The sequence below is a fragment of the Pelophylax lessonae genome (assembly GCF_965119305.1).
Source record: "Pelophylax lessonae genome assembly, chromosome: 2".
Taxonomy (NCBI): Eukaryota; Metazoa; Chordata; class Amphibia; order Anura; family Ranidae; genus Pelophylax; species Pelophylax lessonae.
Window position 1 is genome coordinate 491999414 of NC_138769.1, and position 21426 is coordinate 492020839.

Consider the following 21426-nt stretch of genomic DNA (forward strand, 5'->3'; position numbering starts at 1 on the left):
CTGTGAGGTGGCTACCTCACTGGACACATCTGCGGTGCTGCAGTGTCCTTTTCTTGGCTAACGGCATTCCCTGTCAGATGAGGACAGCGGCTTTCCGTTCATAGAGGCACCCCACGCCCTCTGGTACAGGTAAGTACTTCTGTGTGGGTCCTCTGTCTGGGGTGGCAGTCCTGTGTTGCTGTGTGTTCCGCATGCCTGTGCCTGTGTGGGGCTCCCTGATGCGATCCCTGTGGGGGTCGCTTGTACATGCGGTGCTGTGTGTTTTTGGGGGCCCCTTCCCCTGTGTCACTTCAGTGTTTTTAGGGGTGCAGACTGCGTGTGCGGCGGCGCAGCGGGTAAAAACCGCGCGGTCCGCCATTTTTAGTATGGACAACCATGTCTGGCTTCACTATGGGCTTATCTGCATGCTGTTTTGGCGCCATCCGGCGCCATCTTGTGTGTGGCAGAACGATCGTTCCGAGCACATGTTCGGCGGCCATCTTGCCGAAGCCTCCCATTCAGTTCTATGGGCAGCCATTTTCCCTGGGTCTTGCAGCTTATAGTTCAGCCTCTGATGTCCTCACTTCCTTTTCCTCTGAAGCAGCAATCAATGTGGTAACACTCTGTGGGGGCTCTGCAGACTGTCTCTTCCATAACTCTGTTTTGTCCTTCCTGGCTCAGTTTCTTCTCCTTTTGGGGGTCTTTGGTCACTGTATATATAGCGGTGGGCTGCGCACTCCGCAGCGATTTTAAAGGGCCAGTACCTTTTTTATTGCACTGTTTTTTTCTAACTTGGGCAATGGAATCTCAGGACAGCAAATTCCCCCCAGCCCTGGCGGGGGACCCCAGTCCTGCTGTAGCCCCTGTTATACCTGATTTGGCCGCCGTAGTGGCGTCTTTAGTGTCCAAAATGGAGGTGCTGATGGTTGAACGTGCTGCTAGGAAAAGGCCTAGATTATCGCCTCTGATTCAGATGGTGATGTGGCTGCTGCGGCGGGCATGCCCTTTTCATGGTCTCGCTCATCCCTGGACCCTGTGGGGTTTGAGGGGGAGGCGGAAGTGGAGGGGGGGTTGATGATTCTCCCCCGGAGTCGCCTGAAGAACGCGCGACCATGGATGAGTTGATTTCTTCTGTGAAAGCAACACTACACTTGGAGGATGAGCCCAGTCCTCCGGGCATGGTGTCCTCTTTTGGTACACACAGGACCCGCAAGTCGGCGCAGGTTTTTCCCTGCCCCGCTGAGTTTCATTACACTGTGAATGAACTGTGGCGCACTTTAAAACGTCCATTCATGGTACCTAGTCGGTTTAAGTTGCTTTATCCCTTTGCGCCGGCTACGGAATTGTGATGGTGTGTGCCTCCATAGGTGGATCACACTGTGGCCGTGTTGAACAAGGCTACCTTGATTCCTACTGAGGAGACCCGGTGTTCCGGGATCCCACGGACAGGAGGTTGGAGTCTCTTGCCCGCCATTCCTGCACGGTGGCGGGTTCCTTGCTCAATCCTGTTTTCGTGTCCGTTCTGGTGGCTCAGGCGGTGGTTGATTGGACTAAGGTGCTTAGACGCAACCTCGCATCTGATTCTGCCCCGCCTGCCACACTGGCTATGGTGGACCAATTTCACCAAGGAGTCATTTGTGCGATGCGGCCTTAAATGAGGCCCCTTTGGTTGCATGCCTATCTAGTGTTGCGGTACTTAACCGTCGACTGATCTGGCTGAAGAGCTGGTCGGCTGACCAGACATCACGGAAAACAGTTGCTGGTTTTCCCTATGCTGGTTCTCGCCTTTTTGGCGAGGCATTGGATACCTTGTTAAAAGGCGTCACGGGGGCAAGAGCACCATGCTGCCCCAGAACCCGAAGAACAAGTCCTTTCGTGGCAAGCGAGGTTCCGCCTCTGGACCCAATCAAGGGTCCTTTCGTGCCTTTAGGAATCAAACCAAGGGCAAGCCCTTCAAGAGCCAAGGTAGCCAGAAGAAGCCCTGGGCGGGCAAGCAGAAGTCCGGCAATACCGGGGCGGCCGGTCAATCCGCCTCTGCCTGAAGGGGCGCCCTCACCCATTTCAGGGGTGGGGGGACGTTTGCGCGGTTTCCTCCAACCTTGGCTGCTCCGAATTCCGGACAGGTGGGTTCAGGAAATCATTTGATCAGGGTACAAGATCGAATTCCTTTCCCGGCCGGCGGGCAGATTTTTTCCCTCAAATCTTCATTTGACCCCAGGGCGGCTGCAGGACCTGCATCAAGTGGTACAGGACCTCCTTGCCCAGGGGTGATTGTCCCGGTGCCTCATCGGGACAGGTTTCGGGGGTTTTTATTCCAATCTGTTCACTGTGCCCAGAAAGGAGGGCAAGGTGCGTCCTATTCTGGACTTGAAAGCACTGAACCGCTTCGTGCTTGTTCGCAAGTTCCGTATAGAATCCCTCCGCTCGGTGGTGGCCTCCCTGAGTCCAGGGGAATTCCTAGCCTCTATAGACCTGAAGGATGCGTACCTACACATCCCCATTTTCGAGGGTCACCACAGGTACCTTTGGTTCGCAATAGCGGAGGACCACTATCAGTTTGTGGCGTTACCTTTTCAGTCTCGCTTCGGCTCCAAGGGTCTTTACCAAAGTGTTGGCGCCTTTTCTGGGCCTGCTAAGGGCTCAGGGCATTGCGGTCTTGGGATATCTGGACGATTTCTTAAGATCGAGTGCCAGCCAGGACCTACTGCGCGATCTGTCCACTACGGTACAGACGCTCCAGGAGTTCGGATGGACCATCAACGTACAGAAGTCGACCTTGTCTCCTTCGGTTCGTCTTCCCTATCTGGGAATGGTTCTGGACTCTGCTCAAGCAAAGGTGTTTTTGCCGGAGGACAAGCTCCGGACCTTACAGGACTAGATCAGGTCCCTCAGGGACAAGCCATCCTCGTCACTCAGAACCTGCATGCGGTCCCTAGGGCTGATGGTATCGGCCTTCGAGGCGATACCATTCGCTCAGTTTCACACACGGTCTCTTCAAGCGGAGATCCCGGCCAGGTGGGACAGGCTACCTCAGTCCTTGGATCTGAGTGTCTCTTTGAGTCGCCGGACCAGAATGGATCTTCTGTGGTGGCTCCAGTCCCCGGCAGTGTCAGAAGGCAAATCCTTCCGTCCGTTACTGTGGACAGTGATTACCACGGATGCCAGCCTGTCGGGCTGGGGTGGAGTCCTGGGCAACCTGTCTGCCCAGGGCACTTGGTCGGAGGAGGAATCCTCCCTTCCGATCAACATATTGGAATTGAGAGCGATCAAACTCTGTCTCTTCCAGTGGTCAGATCGCCTTCGGGGGCCGTCCTGTTCGGGTACTGACGGACAATGCTACCGCGGTGGCTTACATCAACCGCCAAGGGGGCACAAGGAGTGCCCGGGCGGCCCGGGAGGTGACCGACATTCTGTTTTGGGCCGAGACTCGTGTCCTGGCGATTTCAGCAATTCGCATTCCGGGTGTGGAGAATTGGCAGGCCGACTATCTGAGCCGCCAGACCCTGGACCAGGGGGAATGGTCCCTGCACCGGGAGGTCTTCCAAATGCTTTGTGCGAAGTGGGGATCCCCGGACGTGGATCTGTTCGTATCTCGGCTGAACCAAAAGGTGGAAAGGTTCGTGGCAAGAACGCGCGATCCTCTGGCAGACGCCTCGGATGCGTTGGTGGCCCCTTGGCATCAGTATCGTTTGATTTATGCCTTTTCTCCGATTCAGTTGTTGTCTGGGTTCCTTCGCAGGTTAGCCTCGGAACCGCACATGGTAATTCTGGTAGCGCCGGACTGGCCGCGCCGGTCCTGGTACGCCGACGTTGTTCACCTGGCAGTGGCGCCTCTTTGGCGGCTGCCAATGCGGGAGGATCTACTGTCTCAGGGAACGATCTTCCATCCTGCTTTTCAGTCGCTGGCTTTAACGGCCTGGCTGTTGAGACCCAGGTCCTGAGAGACGGGTCTCTCTCCAGAGGTAATCTATTACCGTACTTGGAAAGCTTATTTTGCCTGGTGTGAGTCCAGGGGGTTTTCTCCTCGCTCCTACTCGGTGACGAGAGTGTTGGCTTTCCTCCAGTCTGGTGTGGACCAGCGCCTGCCGCTGGCCACAATTTAAGGGCCAGGTATCTGCACTGGCTATTCTTTTCCAACGCCCTGTGGCATCTCATTCCTTGATTCGCACCTTTATTCAAGGTGTGCGACATTTGGCCCCTCCCCGGAGGGAGCCTTTACCTCCATGGGACTTAAACTTAGTTCTGTTCGCGTTACAGCGCTCTCCCTTTGAAAACATCCGAGAGATATCGTTACCTCTGCTGTCTAAGAAGGTTGCTTTTTTAGTGGCGATCACTTCGGCTCGCAGGGTGTCGGAGTTGGTGGCGTTGTCTTGCCGCTCTCTTTACTTGGTGATTCACAAGGATAAGGTGGTCTTGCGACCTCATTCGTCTTTTCTCCCTAAGGTGGTCTCTGAGTTCCACCTTAATGAGGACATGGTTTTGCCTTCGCTCTGTGCGAAGCCGAAGCATCCTAAGGAGGTTGCATTGCATTCCTTGGATGTTGTCAGGGCGATCAGGGTTTACCTGTCGTCCACTGAGTCCTTTCGGAAATCGGATTCCCTCTTTGTCCTTCCTGAGGGACCTCGGAAGGGCGTGGCTGCGTCGGCAGCGACCATTGCCAAATAGATCCGACAGACCATTGAACAAGCCTATGCCTTGAAGGAACGGGTTCCACCTTTCCCTGTTAAGGCACATTCTACCAGATCTTTCAGTACGTCCTGGGCCTACTGGCATCGAGCCTCGGTGGCCCAGGTGTGCAAGGCTGCGACTTGGTTGTCGGGGCACACCTTTTCCAAATTCTATAAGGTGGATGTTCTGGCATCAGCTGATGCCTCCTTTGGCCGCAAAGTGCGGTTGTGCCATAGGGGACCTTTGTGTTTTTTTGTGGGTCCCTGGCTGTTTGGGTGTTTATCCCCTGGTTATTTGTTTTCCTGGGTTGTTGCTCCTGTTGAGCCTTTTCTGTTGCCCAGAAGGTTCTCTTACTGTGCGTGTAAGGTTCCTTTCTCTGATATGGGTACTGCGTTGCCTTTTCTACGGTTGTGTCTCCCACCCCTCATGTCTACACTGCTTTGGGACATCCCAATAGTGATGATTTAGAGGTGGCGGCGACTGTCGGAGGACGCAAGAGAAAACTGAATTTTTGTAAAATGCCTTTCTCTGAGTCCTCCGACAGTTGCCGCCCCCCGCCCCTCTTTTGGGGTTTTTTCTTGTACACCTACTGCTATTCTACCAAACTGAGTTGGGAGTGTTCACTGCAGGGCGGTATTGACCAGTGGGACAGCCCCCATGGGTGTGTCTATGCAAAATGCTTTTGTTCTTTTGACTAAGTCTTATGCCTAGCTACTCCTGCGGAGCGGAAGTCAATGCCCAATAGTGATGACTTAGAGGTGGCGGCGACTGTTGGAGGACTCAGAGAAAGGAATTTTACAGGTAAGATTTTACAAAAATTCCGTTTTTTTTTTCACAAATATAGATTTCTTTTGGTGGTATTTGATCACATCACAGGTCTTATTATTTTTTGCGCTGTAAACAAAAAAAGACAAACGGTATTGAAAATAAATTTATAGGGTTTTTTTTACTTACTGCTATAAAACGCATCCAATAAAAAAATGTAAAATATCTAATTTCTTATCAATTTAGGCCAAAATATATTCCGCTACATGTTTTTGGTAAAAAAAAAAAAAAAAAAAAAAGATCCCAATAAGCGTATATTGACGCTATAGTGGCGCTCAGCGACTTCTAGTGGGACTGCGATATTGCGGCAGACAAATTGAACACCTAACTGACACTTGACTTGTTTTTTTTTTTTTTGGGGGGAACCAGTGACCCCAATAAAGTGATCAGTGCTAAAAAATATGCACTGTCACTGTACCAATCACAGGGAAGGGGTTAACATCTAGGGCGATCAAGGGGTTTAATGTGTGTCCAACATGTTTTACTGTGTGACATGTTTTTACTAAGCAATGTGCTGTTTTTTACTTCCTGCTTTGCTCAAAGGCAGCTGCCTACACAGGGCTCTCTTCGGAATCTCCGAAGTAGATTGTGGTGACCAATCAGCGACCAGCATGCACTGATTGGTTTGTGCTGGAGTCAATCATGGCACAGCCGGAGCGGCAGAGGCGCTCTCTCTAGCTCGGCACGTGGATCACGTACTAGGTATCATTACTGTACACGGTCGACAAGCGGTTAAAGCTGCACTCTAGGCAGATATAAAGAACACAAAGTAATGCAGCTTTGTAATCAGAAATGTATTTTAGATTGCAAGCAGTTCAAGTAACTGAATTTTACCTGGTATCAGCCTCTTGCTGTCCCTGTAGAGCAGACATGGAGTATGAGAGGAAGAAGCAGCACAATGTACTGACAAGAAGCATGCTGATATGTGGAGAAAGCAGAGTGTCAGAAAGATAATCTCGTGACTGTGCTGCTTCTCTTTTCACTGTCCACTCATGGGCCAGAGTGATTCAAGGTTGACATGAGCTCAGAGGATGTGCGTTAAATTATTAGACTAGGAATTCTAGTAGCAGTAAAAAATTTCTGCCGGGAATTCCAGGCTTAAAGGTTAAAATCGCAGCCAAAGCAATTTTAGTTTTAAAAGGCTGTTTTTATCTTGTTCCATTTTGCCTGGAGTTCCACTGTTAACCTTTAACCTGTCCCTTTTAAGCTGAACCCTCCAATCGTAACCCCTAAATGATTCATTAAACTTTTAAGTTCTATGACTGCAACACTTATTTTCCAGTATATCTTTAACGTTTAACACCCCCCCCCCCCCCCCAACCAACATTCTCAGATTGTTCCTGTAGAGGCGTGTAGATTGTTGCAGTAGTGCAGAGTGACATGCAGCTACTGTAGGAGCAAAAGCTAAAAAGCTTCCATGAGTTCCTGAGTGATAAGACCAGGCACACCCAGAGCTATATTGCTTGTACGTACAGTTTAACGGATTATTACCTTGAATCTGTAGATTAACATACTTTTGCATGATACCCTGTGCTGAGAAAAGATGAATCTCTACATTTCTTTCCACAAGTAGGTAGAGGAAGAAGCAGCACAAGGTGCAAATCAATTCATGCAGAATGACCAAAAGATGAGTTTCCCACACTGCTGCTTCTCCTTTACTGTGAAGTCAGACTTGGGTGAGCCCATAATAACCTGGGCTCAGAGAAGTGGGTTTAATGATACTATCCCCCATTCATTCTGGAAGACTGAGGACATCCAGTACCAGAAAATTAACATTTTTAGTTTTTGCAATTGAGAGATTACTCTCAGAATTGCTGAGATACTGTGTATTTTAAAAATAAAAAAACATAAATATCTAATTTTTTTATAATTATTTTTTTAAACTTTTTTTTTATTATTTTATTACTTGACTAGTGTCCTAGTTTTAAGATTTGGCCCAGCAGTGGAGGTCTCAATGGTTATCCGTTTTGTACCATTTTTATAAACTGAGGAAAGAAGGTTCTCCATTTAAAAAAAAAAAAAAAAAACTTTCCTAAAGCACCAAGTCCGATGTAATTTTATTATTCTCTTGGAAAATGTGACAAGAAATGTAATGTGTCAGTACAGGCATAGTTTACAACTCTTTAGTCTTCCCAGTCAGTGAGTGTTTTAATATACAATAGTGTACGATTCACCACAAATGTTTGGTGAATTGTCATTTTCACGTCCTTTTAAAATAAAACCCATGTTCTATCCTGTTAACACCTTACATGCCACCTTCTGCTTTCCCTTTAATGTCTTTAAGGTGGTGTCGGCTTCGGTGTTATGTTACTGCTGTGATTTGCTCTCACAGCGGTCACATGTTCGGGGGCTTGTCCCACTGGCTTTGACCAAGAGCTGTTGGTGACAGCTCGGACAGTGTGCTGCGGGCACGCAGGGAGCGCAGTCCCAGCACACAACCTCATGCTGTCGTAGACACATTTGTGCGGCAGTGGGGCATTAAAGCCCACCGTTCTCACACATTTAGCAAGAGGTTGCATTGCATTCATACCTATAACCAGACTATCTAATTACACACATACAGTAAAATTTTATTTTTTTCTTGGACTACCACATACATGTTTGTTTATGCTTACTTTGACACATCATTCTACCCTCTGAAACACTCCAAAATTTAATCAAATGTGCGCTTTCAATCAGGAAGTACACAATCATTTGAAGATGAAATGCAATTAAAGCCTCTTGTTTAAATGTAATTATTAACATTCTAGATTGCAGCTGATGAGCCTCCTCCAGAAGGTTGCGGTGCGTTTGTCTCTATCCATGGAAGTCACACCTGCAAGGCAAGTCAGCTTAAGAAACTTTTGAAGGATGCACTGGAGAGGTGAATGTCATTTAAATTTCCATATATTTGGGTATGTTTACTTAATATTCGTTGTATAGAAATGAAACTGATGTAACTGTATTTCTTTCAGACCAAGGCCTTATTTATTTAAAGGAGACCATGTGTTCCCTACACTAACTAAGACTGCTCCAGTGGTCATTCTCTATGCTGAAGTGGGCACCAAAGCGTTTGCTACATTTCATAAAACCTTGACAGAAAAGGCAGAAAGTGGGGAGATAATTTATGTACTGAGACATTACATACAGGTATGTAAGTTTTTTTAATTTAACCATTTTGCTTCCAGAGCCATATGTGCACATGTTGACTACGCGTGCACCGATATACGTTTTTTAAGTACGAGTACCGATACTTTTTCTCAAGTACTTGCAGATACTAATTATTGATACCTACATTTAGTAACAAGTGACAGCCCTGGTTTACACGTGTGTTTTCAGATGTGAATTCTCATGACAAGTATAATGGAATGGTTTCCTTTTGAGGACATTCAGACATATGCGGGCGACTCGCATTTGAGAAAAAGGGTCCTGTGCGATTTGAAATCACTCTATAGATTAGAATAGGACTATTAAGAAAGAAATGGGTTCCTGCTTTGATTTGCCTTTTGTACTGACTTTCCTGGGTGAGGCAGGAGGTGCTATGTGGCAGAGAAAGAGAGAGAGCCTGCCGGCGGTGTTTGTGTTCCAGCGGCTGCTTCAGTTTCCTTCTGGCAGTTCCTCCTCCAGTCCATCTTTTTAGTGAAGCCCTTTGTGGATCAGCAGAGCTGTTAGTGGCCGAAGGTGTCTTTGTCTTTCAGCAGCCTTTGGCAGTGCTTTCCACAATTCATCCCTTAACACAGCTCCTTGCTAATGTGTGTAGTTTGGTGGCTTCACACCTCACTCTGGTGGCTACTGACAGACTCCTCTCTTCTGATCCCCTCTGCACACATAGAGCGAGCCAAAAATGCTGCTGTAAAATTGCGTTAAAAGCGGACTGGTATTCATATACAACTGCATGTGAATCCCACTATTTTACATCTCATATATGTGAACCTAGCTTGAAGGTATTTTAGTATCCGAGCATTTGAATGTGTACAAGTACTTGTGCAAATGCTTAGTATCTACACCGATATCAGTGCAACACTAATGTTGACATGTGCATTTTAGACCTGAAGAGAAGGTAAACCCCAAACATTATGCATTTTCTAAAAGCAGAGACCCTGGAAAATTAAAATTGTGGTGGATGCAGTTTTATGTTCCATGTTATTGGCACAATGGTTTATCAAACTTGTCACAAATCATGCTTGATGAGATGCTTCCTCAGCCAGCACTGCCAGTGAATGACGTGTTTAAACCCAGACCTGATGAAATACTTATCACTTCAGGGTTCATTCATTATTGAAAGAAGATCAGCAAACGATGATCTACCCACTGACACCTGGTCATGGCAGAGATTGTGTGTAGGGTATGAGGTGTATTACTCCCGCTCTATCAATATGTGTATCTTTCAATAAACAAGAGGTTTGGCTGCTGCTAGCACTCTATAGCTTATCCACCGCTATTAGAATGGTAAGTAAATGGTGCTGCACTGCCAATTATGTATTATAATGTTCTATATATCAAAGTACGGTGACTCAATAAAACATATTTTTTAATGAATTGCTTGAATTTTTATTTGTGATGTACTATATATCCAAGTGCGATGTCTCAATAAAACTAATTTAAAATAAAATGCTCTAATTTCTATACATAATCACACATCCTGCTACAATATAATCCAAGTGCATATAAATCACATAGAGGCACCAAAGTGCACCGTGCGAGTTTGTAAAAAATTTATTTTAAATAAACAGCAGCAACTCTCATTTAAAACCATGTATCTGGCAACAATCCAGGAGCGCCGTACTCGTTTCTGTGTTTACGTCAGTTCCGGTTACCTCCGCTCATGCCCTATGTGTTGCGTCACACCCACGTGACTTCTTCAGGGGAAACGGAGGTAGTGATTGGTCTACTTTTATAGTCTATCCTAAAAATTAGTAGTGGCGGCCATTTTCACAAAGCCTATTATATTTATTGTATAGTCTATGATGATGCCATTTTGTCATAGCCCTCAAAACAGTTTCTATGTTGTCACCATTTTTTATGTGTTGTTCGTATGTGTATGCCTGTCAGCCATTATCTTGCAGTCTTTATAGCCATTGTAATTGGCTCTAAAGATATCTATCTGCGACGATGTGTGTTGGGTATCTGTTAGTATTAGGGGTTGTCTGTTTGCTGTAGCCGATATTCATGTGAGCCGGGAGGGATGTAGGGGCCTAATTTTGTGGTTTCCCCTCCAGTGTCTTTTGTATAGTTCTATACCCCAGAACTTTAAATGGGTTTGATCTCTTTGATGTACTTTATCAAAATGTTTAGACCCGATATGTTTATCATATCCTTTTCTGTATGTTTTGTACGTGTTCTTTGGTTCTTATTTTGAGTGTTTTTTTTGTATGCCCTATGTATTGTAATCCACAACTACATTCTAGGGCATTTACTGCCCCCTCCGTGCTGCATCCTATAAATTAATTAACGTTGTATGGTGTTCCTCTGCTAGTTAAGGTGAAAAACTTTCTCTCATTTGGCCGTTTAGTGTTTGTGCATGCATAACATTTCTTGCAAGGTTAACGGTCTTTACCCGTAAAGAAGAATATCTTTTTTGGATGGTGTGACGGGAGTCACTTTGGTTGGAGGTCCTGTGGAACTCAGCTTACCTTAGAGGGGTTGGGAAAACCCTCTCTCTGCCCCCTAGTCTCCTCTTATGTGTAAGTCCCCTGTGTCTATTAGGGGCACAGGGTGACCAAGAACCCCAGTTGGGTCTGCACTAACCAGACTCGCTGTAAAACCACACCGGACTCAGCATTTGGTGTTATCCCGGCTATCCTGGGTTCTGTATGTGTGGTTTGTGTTGAACCTATGACAGCAATATTTAAGAACAATATTCCTCAGAGAAATATATAAAGATGAACAATTTCAGACTGTTATAATATTGGAAATGGCGTCCCATAGAACTCTGCTAGATAGGTTGAGATGGGGTGGGGTTTGTTATTGTGAAGTACCTGCATTCCTTTGTTATATTGTTGTTCTGTCTGCCTTAAACCTATTCTGGTATGTACATGTGTATTAAACCTATTATGGGATGTACATGTGCATTAGCTTCTAGAGGGGAGGAGGGGATTTCTCCAGCAGCCCTTCCTGGAGACTGTCTACTGTTGGAAAGTTGAATACACCTGTGTGTCATGTTACAGAATGTAGTTCCCCGCCCAGTGTGTTATTATGCAAAGAGGGGGAGGGGGGATTGTCCCCTGAGTTGTGATCTTTTGTGCCTGTGTTCAATAAAGTGTTAGTTGCTTTCAGAGACATACAAGCTAAGTTCAGGCTAGTTTTTGTATGTAGGGCGGCTGGAATATCTCCATCTATGTCCAGACTGGAGGGAGCCACATACTGACGGAAGACCACAAGTACGGTGTGGGTCGACGGTTCCGTTACAGAGGGTCTATTATGTTTTTTACAACTTTATCTTGGATAGTGAGGGCCTTTTTTGTATACAAATTTTGTATTTGGTAGTACATTCTGGGGGTGTCTGTCTGCTTGTAAAATGTGCCAGTGTCACTTTATGGTTCTTTCTACTTGTCTATATTGTATATTATCTAAAATGATGTGGACGTGTTCCATTTGTTGGTTTTTAATCTCTATCTTTTATTAAGGCAGACCTTTCTATTTTCTTTACTTCTTAAATTTTCTCTTCAATGAATCCTTGATGGATTTGAATCCTTTGTTGATACATCTCTGTCCTATTTATGTTGCCTGTTGCGCATATATATATATATATATATATATATATATATATATATATATATATATATATTAGTGTGTGTGTGTGTGTGTGTGTGTGTATATATATATATATATATATATATATATATTAGACCTGCTGTATAATATACAAAAAACGCATTAGCTGTCCTAATAAGACAGCAACATGGTCTGGTGAGTGCACATTTCTGTTTTTGGGTGAAGGACCACTGGTGGAGGATTGACCTTGTTTACACTGACACTGATTATCCATGTGGACTTTTTTTTTTTTGGGCAGTTTTATGGACTGAGTTCATTATTTTTGATCATATGCACTATATGTTCACTAATTTTATGTTTTAGCGCTGCAACCTATTTTTTCACGTTTTTTATGTTTGTATATTCACATCATTTGCAAGCTGCGGATTAAGTATTTTAAGGCGCTGACTTCACTTTTATGTTTATATATAAGTAGTCCAATCACTATCTCCGTTATCCCCTAAATAAAGCATGTGGGCGTGACATAACGCATAGGGCGTGAGCAGAGGTACCCGGAAGTGACGTAAATACGGAAACGAGTACGGCTCTCATGGATTGTTGCCGAATACATGGTTTTTAAGAGCTGGTTCACATTAGCGCGACACGACTCCTTACTACTTTGGGGGCGACTTGTGCATTACATTGCACCACGACTTCAGAGCGACTACACATAATGGAAGTCTATGCAAGTCGCTCCGAGGTCGCCTCGAAATAGTACAGGACCCTTTTTCTAAGTTGGAGCGACTTGTGTTGCTCCTATTAGAACGGGTCCTGTAGCGGTCAATAGACCGCGAGGGAGCGCGACTTGTCAGGCTGACAAGTCGCGCTAATGTGAACCGGCTCTAAATGTACTGCTATTTTATTTTAAATACATTTTTTACAAACTTACTACACCATGAGACTATCTTTCATATAACCCCATCCTGAATCATATGGCAAGAGGACCCCTAGAAGCCTCTGAAAGTACCCATTACCCACACATGAAATGGAGCAGTGGGGAACACTACACGACACCTAGTGGAGAGCAGGATATACAGCAACAACGGGAGAGATACTACATGCTTATTTTAAGCAAAATTCAGGTGAGAGACCAGAGAGCACAGTGGTGACACCTGGATGAAGGATAGAATTCCATAGGGACACCTAATATCAAATGGTGAAGGGATACACCATGGATAAACATTAGGGATTTTTCTACTAGTTATTGAATACTTTGAATTTTATTTTTTATTATTATATGGTCTTATCTGTGAACATTTTGAATGCAATATTATTCCCTCTTTTGATATTTACATGATTGTACGATGCACTTGGTTTATTTTGTAGCAGGAAGTGTGATTCTGTATAGGAATTAGAGCATTTTATTTTAAATGTATTTTTTATTGAGACTTTGCACTTGGATATATATAGTACATAACAAATAGGAATTTGAGCATTTCATTAAAAAATAGGTTTTATTGAGTCACTGCACTTTGATATATGGAACATTATAATACTTAATTGGCAGTGCAGCACCATTTACCTACCGTTCTAGAGAGTGTAAGTAAATACCCAGCTGCTGTCGAGTTAGGCCCATTTAACACTTGTGCGACTTGTCCTGCGATTTGGAACAGCAAAGTCTCATGACAAATCGTACTCCATGATTTCCAATGAGTACCGTTCGTATCTGTGTGATTTCAAGTTGCAACGACTTCAGAGTAGTTGCTGCACTACTTTGGCCGGACTTTGATGCGTTTTGAGGTCCATAGACGTCAAGTTCATTCACACACAGAGCCGTGCCCTATCTCTCCTTATTGGCCCACTGGCTGTGATTGACAGCAGCAAGAGCCAATGGCACCCAATGAGTAGGAGAATCACCAAAGAGCCGAGGTTTTTGTGCACGTTGATGGATCGCATTGGGGCTTAAGTAAATACTAGGGGGGCTGTACACGGAATATGTCTTTTTTTTTTTTTTTTTTACTTAATGTATAAAATACACAAACGTAAAAAATCATTCTGCCTTTAGAACCACTTTAAGCCTTACGTCTGTGGCAGCAAAGCATTAAAGTGCATGGGGGCTGGATATAGCATGCTGATTGATTATATATTTATTTAACATAAATCAATATTAAATATAATTGTTAAAACTTGTAAAGTAAAATAAAGCCTTGGATGCATTGAAAGTTAATGTCAATCATCTTTGATGTCGCCTACACCATATTAATGCACAAAAATACACATTTAATGTTCAATGGAGACTTATAGGAAGCTATAAAACATTTTGTTGATATTTATAATTTAATTTAAATGGTTCTTCTAAGACTCCTTTCACACTAATACGACTTGTCAGGCGACTTGGTCAGCCTGACAAGTCGCGGTCCATTGTGTGGTGCAGGAACGGTTCTAATAGGAGCGACACAAATCGCAAATACAGGTTCCTGTACTACTTCGGGGCAACCTGGAGCGACTTGCATAGACATTCATTTTATGAAGTCCGTGCAAGTCGCACCGAAGTCGCGCTGCACGCAATTTCACAGGTCGCCCCCGAAGTCATGCAGCTGCAGTGTGAATGCGGTGTAAAACAGTTGTTTTGTGTTTTTTTTTTTTTCTTTTTTTTTTTTTTAAGTCATGTGACTGGCTCAGCATCAATAGGGCTTTGCAGACAGACTCCTACTGCAGACATGCTCTGCTGATATATACAGGTCCCTCTCAAAAAATTGGCATATTGTGATAAAGTTCATTATTTTCTGTAATGTACTGATAAACATTAGACTTTCATATATTTTAGATTCATTACACACAACTGAAGTAGTGCAAGCCTTTTATTGTTTTAATATTGATGATTTTGGCATACAGCTCATGAAAACCCAAAATTCCTATCTCAAAAAATTAGCATATTTCATCCAACCAATAAAAGAAAAGTGTTTTTAATACAAAAAAAGTCAACCTTCAAAAAATTATGTTCAGTTATGCACTCAATACTTGGTCGGGAATCCTTTTGCAGAAATGACTACTTCAATGCGGCGTGGCATGGAGGCAATCAGCCTGTGGCACTGCTGAGGTGTTATGGAGGCCCAGGATGCTTCGATAGCGGCCTTGAGCTCATCCAGAGTGTTGGGTCTTGCGTCTCTCAACTTTCTCTTCACAACATCCCACAGATTCTCTATGGGGTTCAGGTCAGGAGAGTTGGCAGGCCAATTGAGCACAGTAATACCATGGTCAGTAAACCATTTACCAGTGGTTTTGGCACTGTGAGCAGGTGCCAGGTCGTGCTGAAAAATGAAATCTTCATCTCCATAAAGCTTTTCAGCAGATAGAAGCATGAAGTGCTCCAAAATCTCCTGATAGCTAGCTGCATTGACCCTGCCCTTGATAAAACACAGTGGACCAACACCAGCAGCTGACAAGGCACCCCAGACCATCACTGACTGTGACACTGGACTTCAGGCATTTTGGCATTTCCCTCTCCCCAGTCTTCCTCAGGGTCCGGTCACCTCTTCTCGTTGTGCAGCGTTTTCTGCCACACCTTTTCCTTCCCACAGACTTCCCACTGACTTGCCACTGAGGTGCCTTGATACAGCACTCTGGGAACAGCCTATTCGTTCAGAAATTTATTTCAGTGTCTTACCCTCTTGCTTGAGGGTGTCAATGATGGCCTTCTGGACAGCAGTCAGGTCGGCAGTCTTACCCATGATTGCGGTTTTGAGTAATGAACCAGGCTGGGAGTTTTTAAAAGCCCCAGGAATCTTTTGCAGGTGTTTAGAGTTAATTAGTTGATTCAGATGATTAGGTTAATAGCTCGTTTAGAGAACCTTTTCATGATATGCTAATTTTTTGAGATAGGAATTTGGGGTTTTTATGAGCTGTATGCCAAAATCATCAATATTAAAACAATAAAAGGCTTGCACTACTTCAGTTGTGTGTAATGAATCTAAAATATATGAAAGTCTAATGTTTATCAGTACATTACAGAAAATAATGAACTTTATCACAATATGCTAATTTCTCTTACGTCCTCCGACAGTCGCCGCCCACTTCATATTCATCACCAATGGGGTTATGTCCTTTATTCCGTAGGAGTAGCTAGGCAATAGAATATGTTAGTACAAAGACTTTTAACATATCCCACCCCCAGGGGGGTGGTCCCCTCAGTACATAACCCTCCACTTCCTGTATCCAACTCAGTTTCATTTGTCTAGCTGTCAGGAGTAGCTGGAAGTTTCTGTGCTGGGGCACCTTGTCTCAGCTCTCTTTCCTTTCTTTGGATTTTATTTGAGTTTTTTCTCTCTTTCTTGTTAGCTGTTATTTTACCAGCGTTAGTTAGTTCTTCGGAAGAAGAGGATCATGCGGGCTGCGTCTCGGGCTGACCCCCCTGGTAGCAGGCTGTGGGTCAGTGGTTTCTCAGCCCGCCATCGAGCGTTCAGTCAGGTATCGCTCCTGAGTTATCTGAACGACCCATCCCTGTTCCGTGCAGGGATGCTAGGTGAGGTGGCTACCTCACCGGACGCTGTGCGGTTTCTCAACCCACCTTCTGATGCGTCCTGGATGCGACTCTCCCTGCCTTATGTGCAGCGGTTTGTTCGCCTGTGCGGGTCCCCCACGCCATGTAAGAGGTAAGTGCATTTATGTGGGGACCTGTCTGTCTGGGGGGTGTCAGTCTGGGACTGTGTACCTTGCCCTGTGTTCACACTATTACGTTTTCCCTATCTCTCACATTGCATGCTGTGGGCTGCAGGAGGGGGGGCTGGCTGCACTCTGTGTCAGTTTTCTGTCTGTGTGAACGGCTGTGTGCTGTGGGGCTTGAGTTTCTCATGCTTGGGGCACATTACAGCGCCGCTGCGGCGGTTTACCATGTTCCTTTTTTGGGCAGATGGTGTGTTTTACTTCACCCTTATGGGGTGTGGGAGCGGCGGTTTCGGCGCCAAAACGGCGCCATTTTGGCTGCGATCGCTCCGGCCGCATGTTTTACATGCATGGCGGCCATTTTCTTGTAGCCTCCATAGGCTTTAATAGAGCGCCCTGTATGCCAGCACTTTCTTTCCTTCAGGAGCACCGCAGGCAGCAGCAGCAGCACCGATCTCTACAGGTTCATTTCTCTCTATTCCCTGTATCCTACCTTGGTATACTTGTCCCTGTGGGGGTCCCTTGTGTGGGGTGCTTAGTGTGAGTGGGCTACGATCGCAGCGCTCTCTTAAAGGGGCGGTCACCCATTTATTTTTGCTACTACAGGGGCATGGATTCTCAGGAATGCTAGTTTCCTGCCAATTTAGTGGGAAGCCGGGGGACTGCGGTTTCCCCCCCGGGGGGGATTTGGCTGCGATTGTGGCTAGCCTTGCGACTCAGGTGCAAATGCTGGTGGCTGCTCAATCCTCTAAAAGGCCCAGAGTTTCAATTTCCTCTGATTCAGAGGGTGATGGTACTGGGGCTGCTGTGGCAGAGATCTCCTTATCGGGGTCTCGTTCCTCCCTGGACCTTATAGGGTCAGAAATGGAGGCTGAGGTAGAGGGGGTTGATAATTCTCCCCCTGGCTCGTCTGAAGAGCTTGCATTCAAATTGGTTGCTTCTATCAAGCAAACTCTGCGTTTGGAGGAGGACGCATGTCCTCCAGCTGCCTTGGCGGCTTATGGGACGCAGAAAAGGCGCAAATCATCGCAGATGTTTCCATGCACTGATGATTTTCAGCGCGCTGTGAAAGAACGATGGCGTAATATACGCAAACCTTTTGCTGTACCAAGTAGGTTTAAGCTGCGCTATCTTTTTACGCCCGCTACTGATGGGCGTTGGTGTGTCCCCCATCCGGTGGACCATGCGTTAGCAGTTTTGAACAAGTCCACTGCGATTCCTGCTGAAGACACCCCGGTGTTCCGGGATGCCACGGACAAGAGGATGGAGTCCCTTGCCCGTCGTTCCTGTTCTATTATGGGTTCTATGTTGAAAGCTTTATTTGCTTCACTTATGGCGGCCCAGGCGGTCGCGAGGTGGACGCAGGTGCTTAGGCGTGTCCTGGTGGCTGATTCTGCCCCCCAGGCGACTTTGGATATGGTGGATCAAATCCACCAGGGTGTCATGTATTTGTGTGATGCGGACCTGGATATGGTTCCGTTGGCTGCACGTGTACACAGTGTGGCGGTGTTATCTCGCCGCCCGGTTTGGTTGAAGTGTTGGTCTGTGGATCAATCTTCACGTAAGACCTTGGCCAATCTGCCTTTTGATGGTTCTCGCCTTTTTGGCGAATCCCTGGATGCCCTAATTAAAGGGGTCACGGGGGGTAAGAGCACGCTCTTACCTCAATCCCACGAGACTAAGACGGCTCCTGGAAAAAAGAATGCCTTCTTTCGGCCCCCTCAGGGGTCCTTTCGTGCCTTTCGGTCACACTTTGGGGCAGCCGTCCATGGGTCGAGGCTCCCGCCAGAAGCCGTGGGCAGGTAAGCAAAAGTCCGGCCAATCCGGTTCTGCGGCCCACAACGGTGCGGCCTGAAGGGGTGCCCTCACCCAATTCACAGGAAATCGTTCGATCTGGCTACTAGATAGAGTTTCTCTCTCGGCCGGAGAGCAGATTTTTTCCCTCAAGTCTTCTGTTATCCCCGGAGCGTTTGCGGGACCTGCATCTAGCGGTGCAGGACCTGAGGGCTCAGGGAGTGGTGGTCCCGGTGCCTCATCGGGACAGATTTCGAGGGTTCTATTCCAATCTGCTCACCGTGCCCAGGAAGGAGGGCAAGGTGCGTCCGATTCTGGACTTGAAGGCGCTGAACCGCTTTGTGCGGGTGCGCAAGTTCCGCATGGAATCCCTGCGGTCGGTGGTGGCTGCCCTGGTTCCGGGGGAGTTCATGGCTTCCATCGACTTGAAGGATGCGTATCTTCACATCCCGATTTTCGAGGGTCACCAGAGGTACCTTCGATTCGCCATAGCGGAAGATCATTACCAATTTGTGGCGTTGCCTTTTGGTCTCGCCTCGGCTCCGAGGGTGTTCACCAAAGTGCTGGCACCGGTTCTGGCTTTGTTGAGGGCCCAGGGCATTTCGGTTCTGGGGTATCTGGACGATATTCTGGTTCGGTCTGCGACCAGCCAGAGTCTGGAGAAGGATCTGTCCGTCACGTTGCAGACTCTGTAGGAGTTTGGTTGGACGATCAATTTTCCAAAGTCGACATTGTGCCCATAGGTTCGGATTTCTTACCTGGGTATGATTCTGGACTCTGTCCAGGCGTAGGTCTTCCTGCCGGAAGAAAAACTCGCAGCTCTTCAGGAGGCAGTCAGGTCCCTCAGGGACGTTCCATCTCCGTCCATTCGGACGTGCATGCGGTGTCTGGGATTGATGGTCTCGGCTTTCGAGGCGATTTCCCTTCGCCCAGTTTCACACACGGGATCTCCAAGCGGAGATATTGTCCAAGTGGGACGGGCGTCCGCAGTCTCTGGATCTCCAGATGTCATTGAGTTCTCAGACCAGAAGGGATCTTCTGTGGTGGCTTCAATCCCCCTCAGTATCGGGGGGCAAGTCTTTTCGTCCCCTTTCATGGTCGGTGATCACCACGGACGCCAGCCTGTCTGGCTGGGGTGGTGTTCTGGGCGTTCTGTCCGCCCAGTGTGTTTGGTCGAGGGAGGAATCCTCCCTTCCGATCAACGTTCTGGAACTGCGAGCGATACTCCTCTGTCTTCGTCGTTGGACGGACAATCTTCACGGCTACCCGGTTCGGGTGCAGACGGACAATGCCACGGCGGTGGCTTACATCAATCACCAAGGGGGCACCAGGAGTGCCCGGGCGGCTCGTGAAGTGGCCGCGATTCTGTCTTGGGCCGAGACGCATGTCCCGGCAATATCGGCAGTTCACATTCCGGGGGTGGAAATTTGGCAGGCGGTTTATCTGAGCCGCCAGACCCTGGACCAGGGGGAATGGTCCCTTCACCCGGCTGTCTTCCAGATGTTGTGCGCGAGGTGGGGTCTTCCCGGAGGTAGACCTGCTCGCGTCTCGTCTGAACAACACAGTACCACGGTTTGTGGCAAGGACGCGCGATCCTCGGGCAGACGCGTCGGACGCGTTGGTTGCCCCGTGGCTTCAGTACCAACTGATGTATGCGTTCCCACCGATTCAATTGCTGTCCAGGTTCCTTCGCGGAACCGACCACGGTGATTCTTGTGGCACCGGACTGGCCTCGCCGGTCCTGGTACGCAGACCTCGTAAATCTGGCAATCGACGCCCCGTGGCGTCTGCCTCTTCGAGAAGATCTTCTGTCGCAAGCACCGATCTTCCATCCTGCTTTACAGTCGCTGGCTTTGACGGCCTGGCTGTTGAAACCGAGGTCCTGAAGAACAGGGGTCTTTCCCCTGAGGTCATTCACACCTTAATAAATGCGAGGAAGTCTTCCTCGGGGAAGGTTTATTACTGTACTTGGAAGGCGTATTTTGCCTGGTGCGAATCCAGGGGTTTCTCTCCTGACACTTATTCGGTGTCTAGGGTGTTGCCCTTCCTTCAGACGGGTGTTGACCAGCGTCTGGTGCTGGCCACGATCAAGGGTCAGGTGTCTGCTTTGGCCGTTCTTTTTCAACGGCCTGTGGCATCTGATTCTTTGGTTAGCACTTTTGTGCAGGGGGTACGTCATCTGATCCCTCCTAGGAGGGACCCTCTTCCCCCTTGGGACTTGAATCTAGTTCTATCAGTATTGCAGCGTGCTCCTTTTGAAAGGATCAGGGAGATCTCGCTGTCTTTGTTATCCAAGAAGGTCGCCTTTTTGGTGGCTATCACCTCGGCTCGTCGAGTGTCGGGGCTGGCAGCCTTGTCCTGCAAGTCTCTGTATCTGGTTGTGCATTTGGACAAGGTGGTCTTGCGACCTAACCCTTCTTTTCTTCCAAAAAGGGTTTCGGACTTTCATCTCAATGAGGACATTGTCCTACCTTCGCTTTGCGCGAAGCCGAAGCATCCGACGGAGGTGTTGCTTCACTCCTTGGATGTTGTCCGGGCGATTAGAGTCCATCTCAAATCGACTGAGTCTTTTCGCAAGTCGGATGCCTTGTTTGTCCTTCCGGAAGGTCCTCGGAAGGGCATGGCGGCGTCGGCTTCTACAATCGCCGAATGGATCAGACAGACCATTGATCAGGCCTATGCTTTGAAGGGGAAAGTTCCCCCTGTACCTGTGAAGGCGCACTCTACCAGATCTCTGAGTACGTCTTGGGCCTGTCGTCATGGGGCCTCTGTGGCCCAGGTGTGTAAGGCGGCGACTTGGTCGACCGTACACACTTTCACGATATT

The 21426-nt window shown here is 47.1% G+C and overlaps 1 protein-coding gene across 3 annotated transcripts in view; it reads left to right on the plus strand.

Moving 5' to 3' along the window:
* Window positions 1-21426, plus strand: part of UGGT2 (UDP-glucose glycoprotein glucosyltransferase 2) — a gene marked incomplete at its 5' end in the record, with an annotated part of 753177 nt that overhangs the window by 37662 nt on the left and 694089 nt on the right. For all 3 annotated transcript variants that reach the window (XM_082245311.1, XM_082245312.1, XM_082245313.1), the window contains 2 exons: window positions 8223-8335; window positions 8427-8601. In XM_082245311.1, coding sequence (XP_082101437.1) covers window positions 8223-8335; window positions 8427-8601 — 288 coding nt within the window. The remainder of the gene's footprint in view (window positions 1-8222; window positions 8336-8426; window positions 8602-21426) is intronic.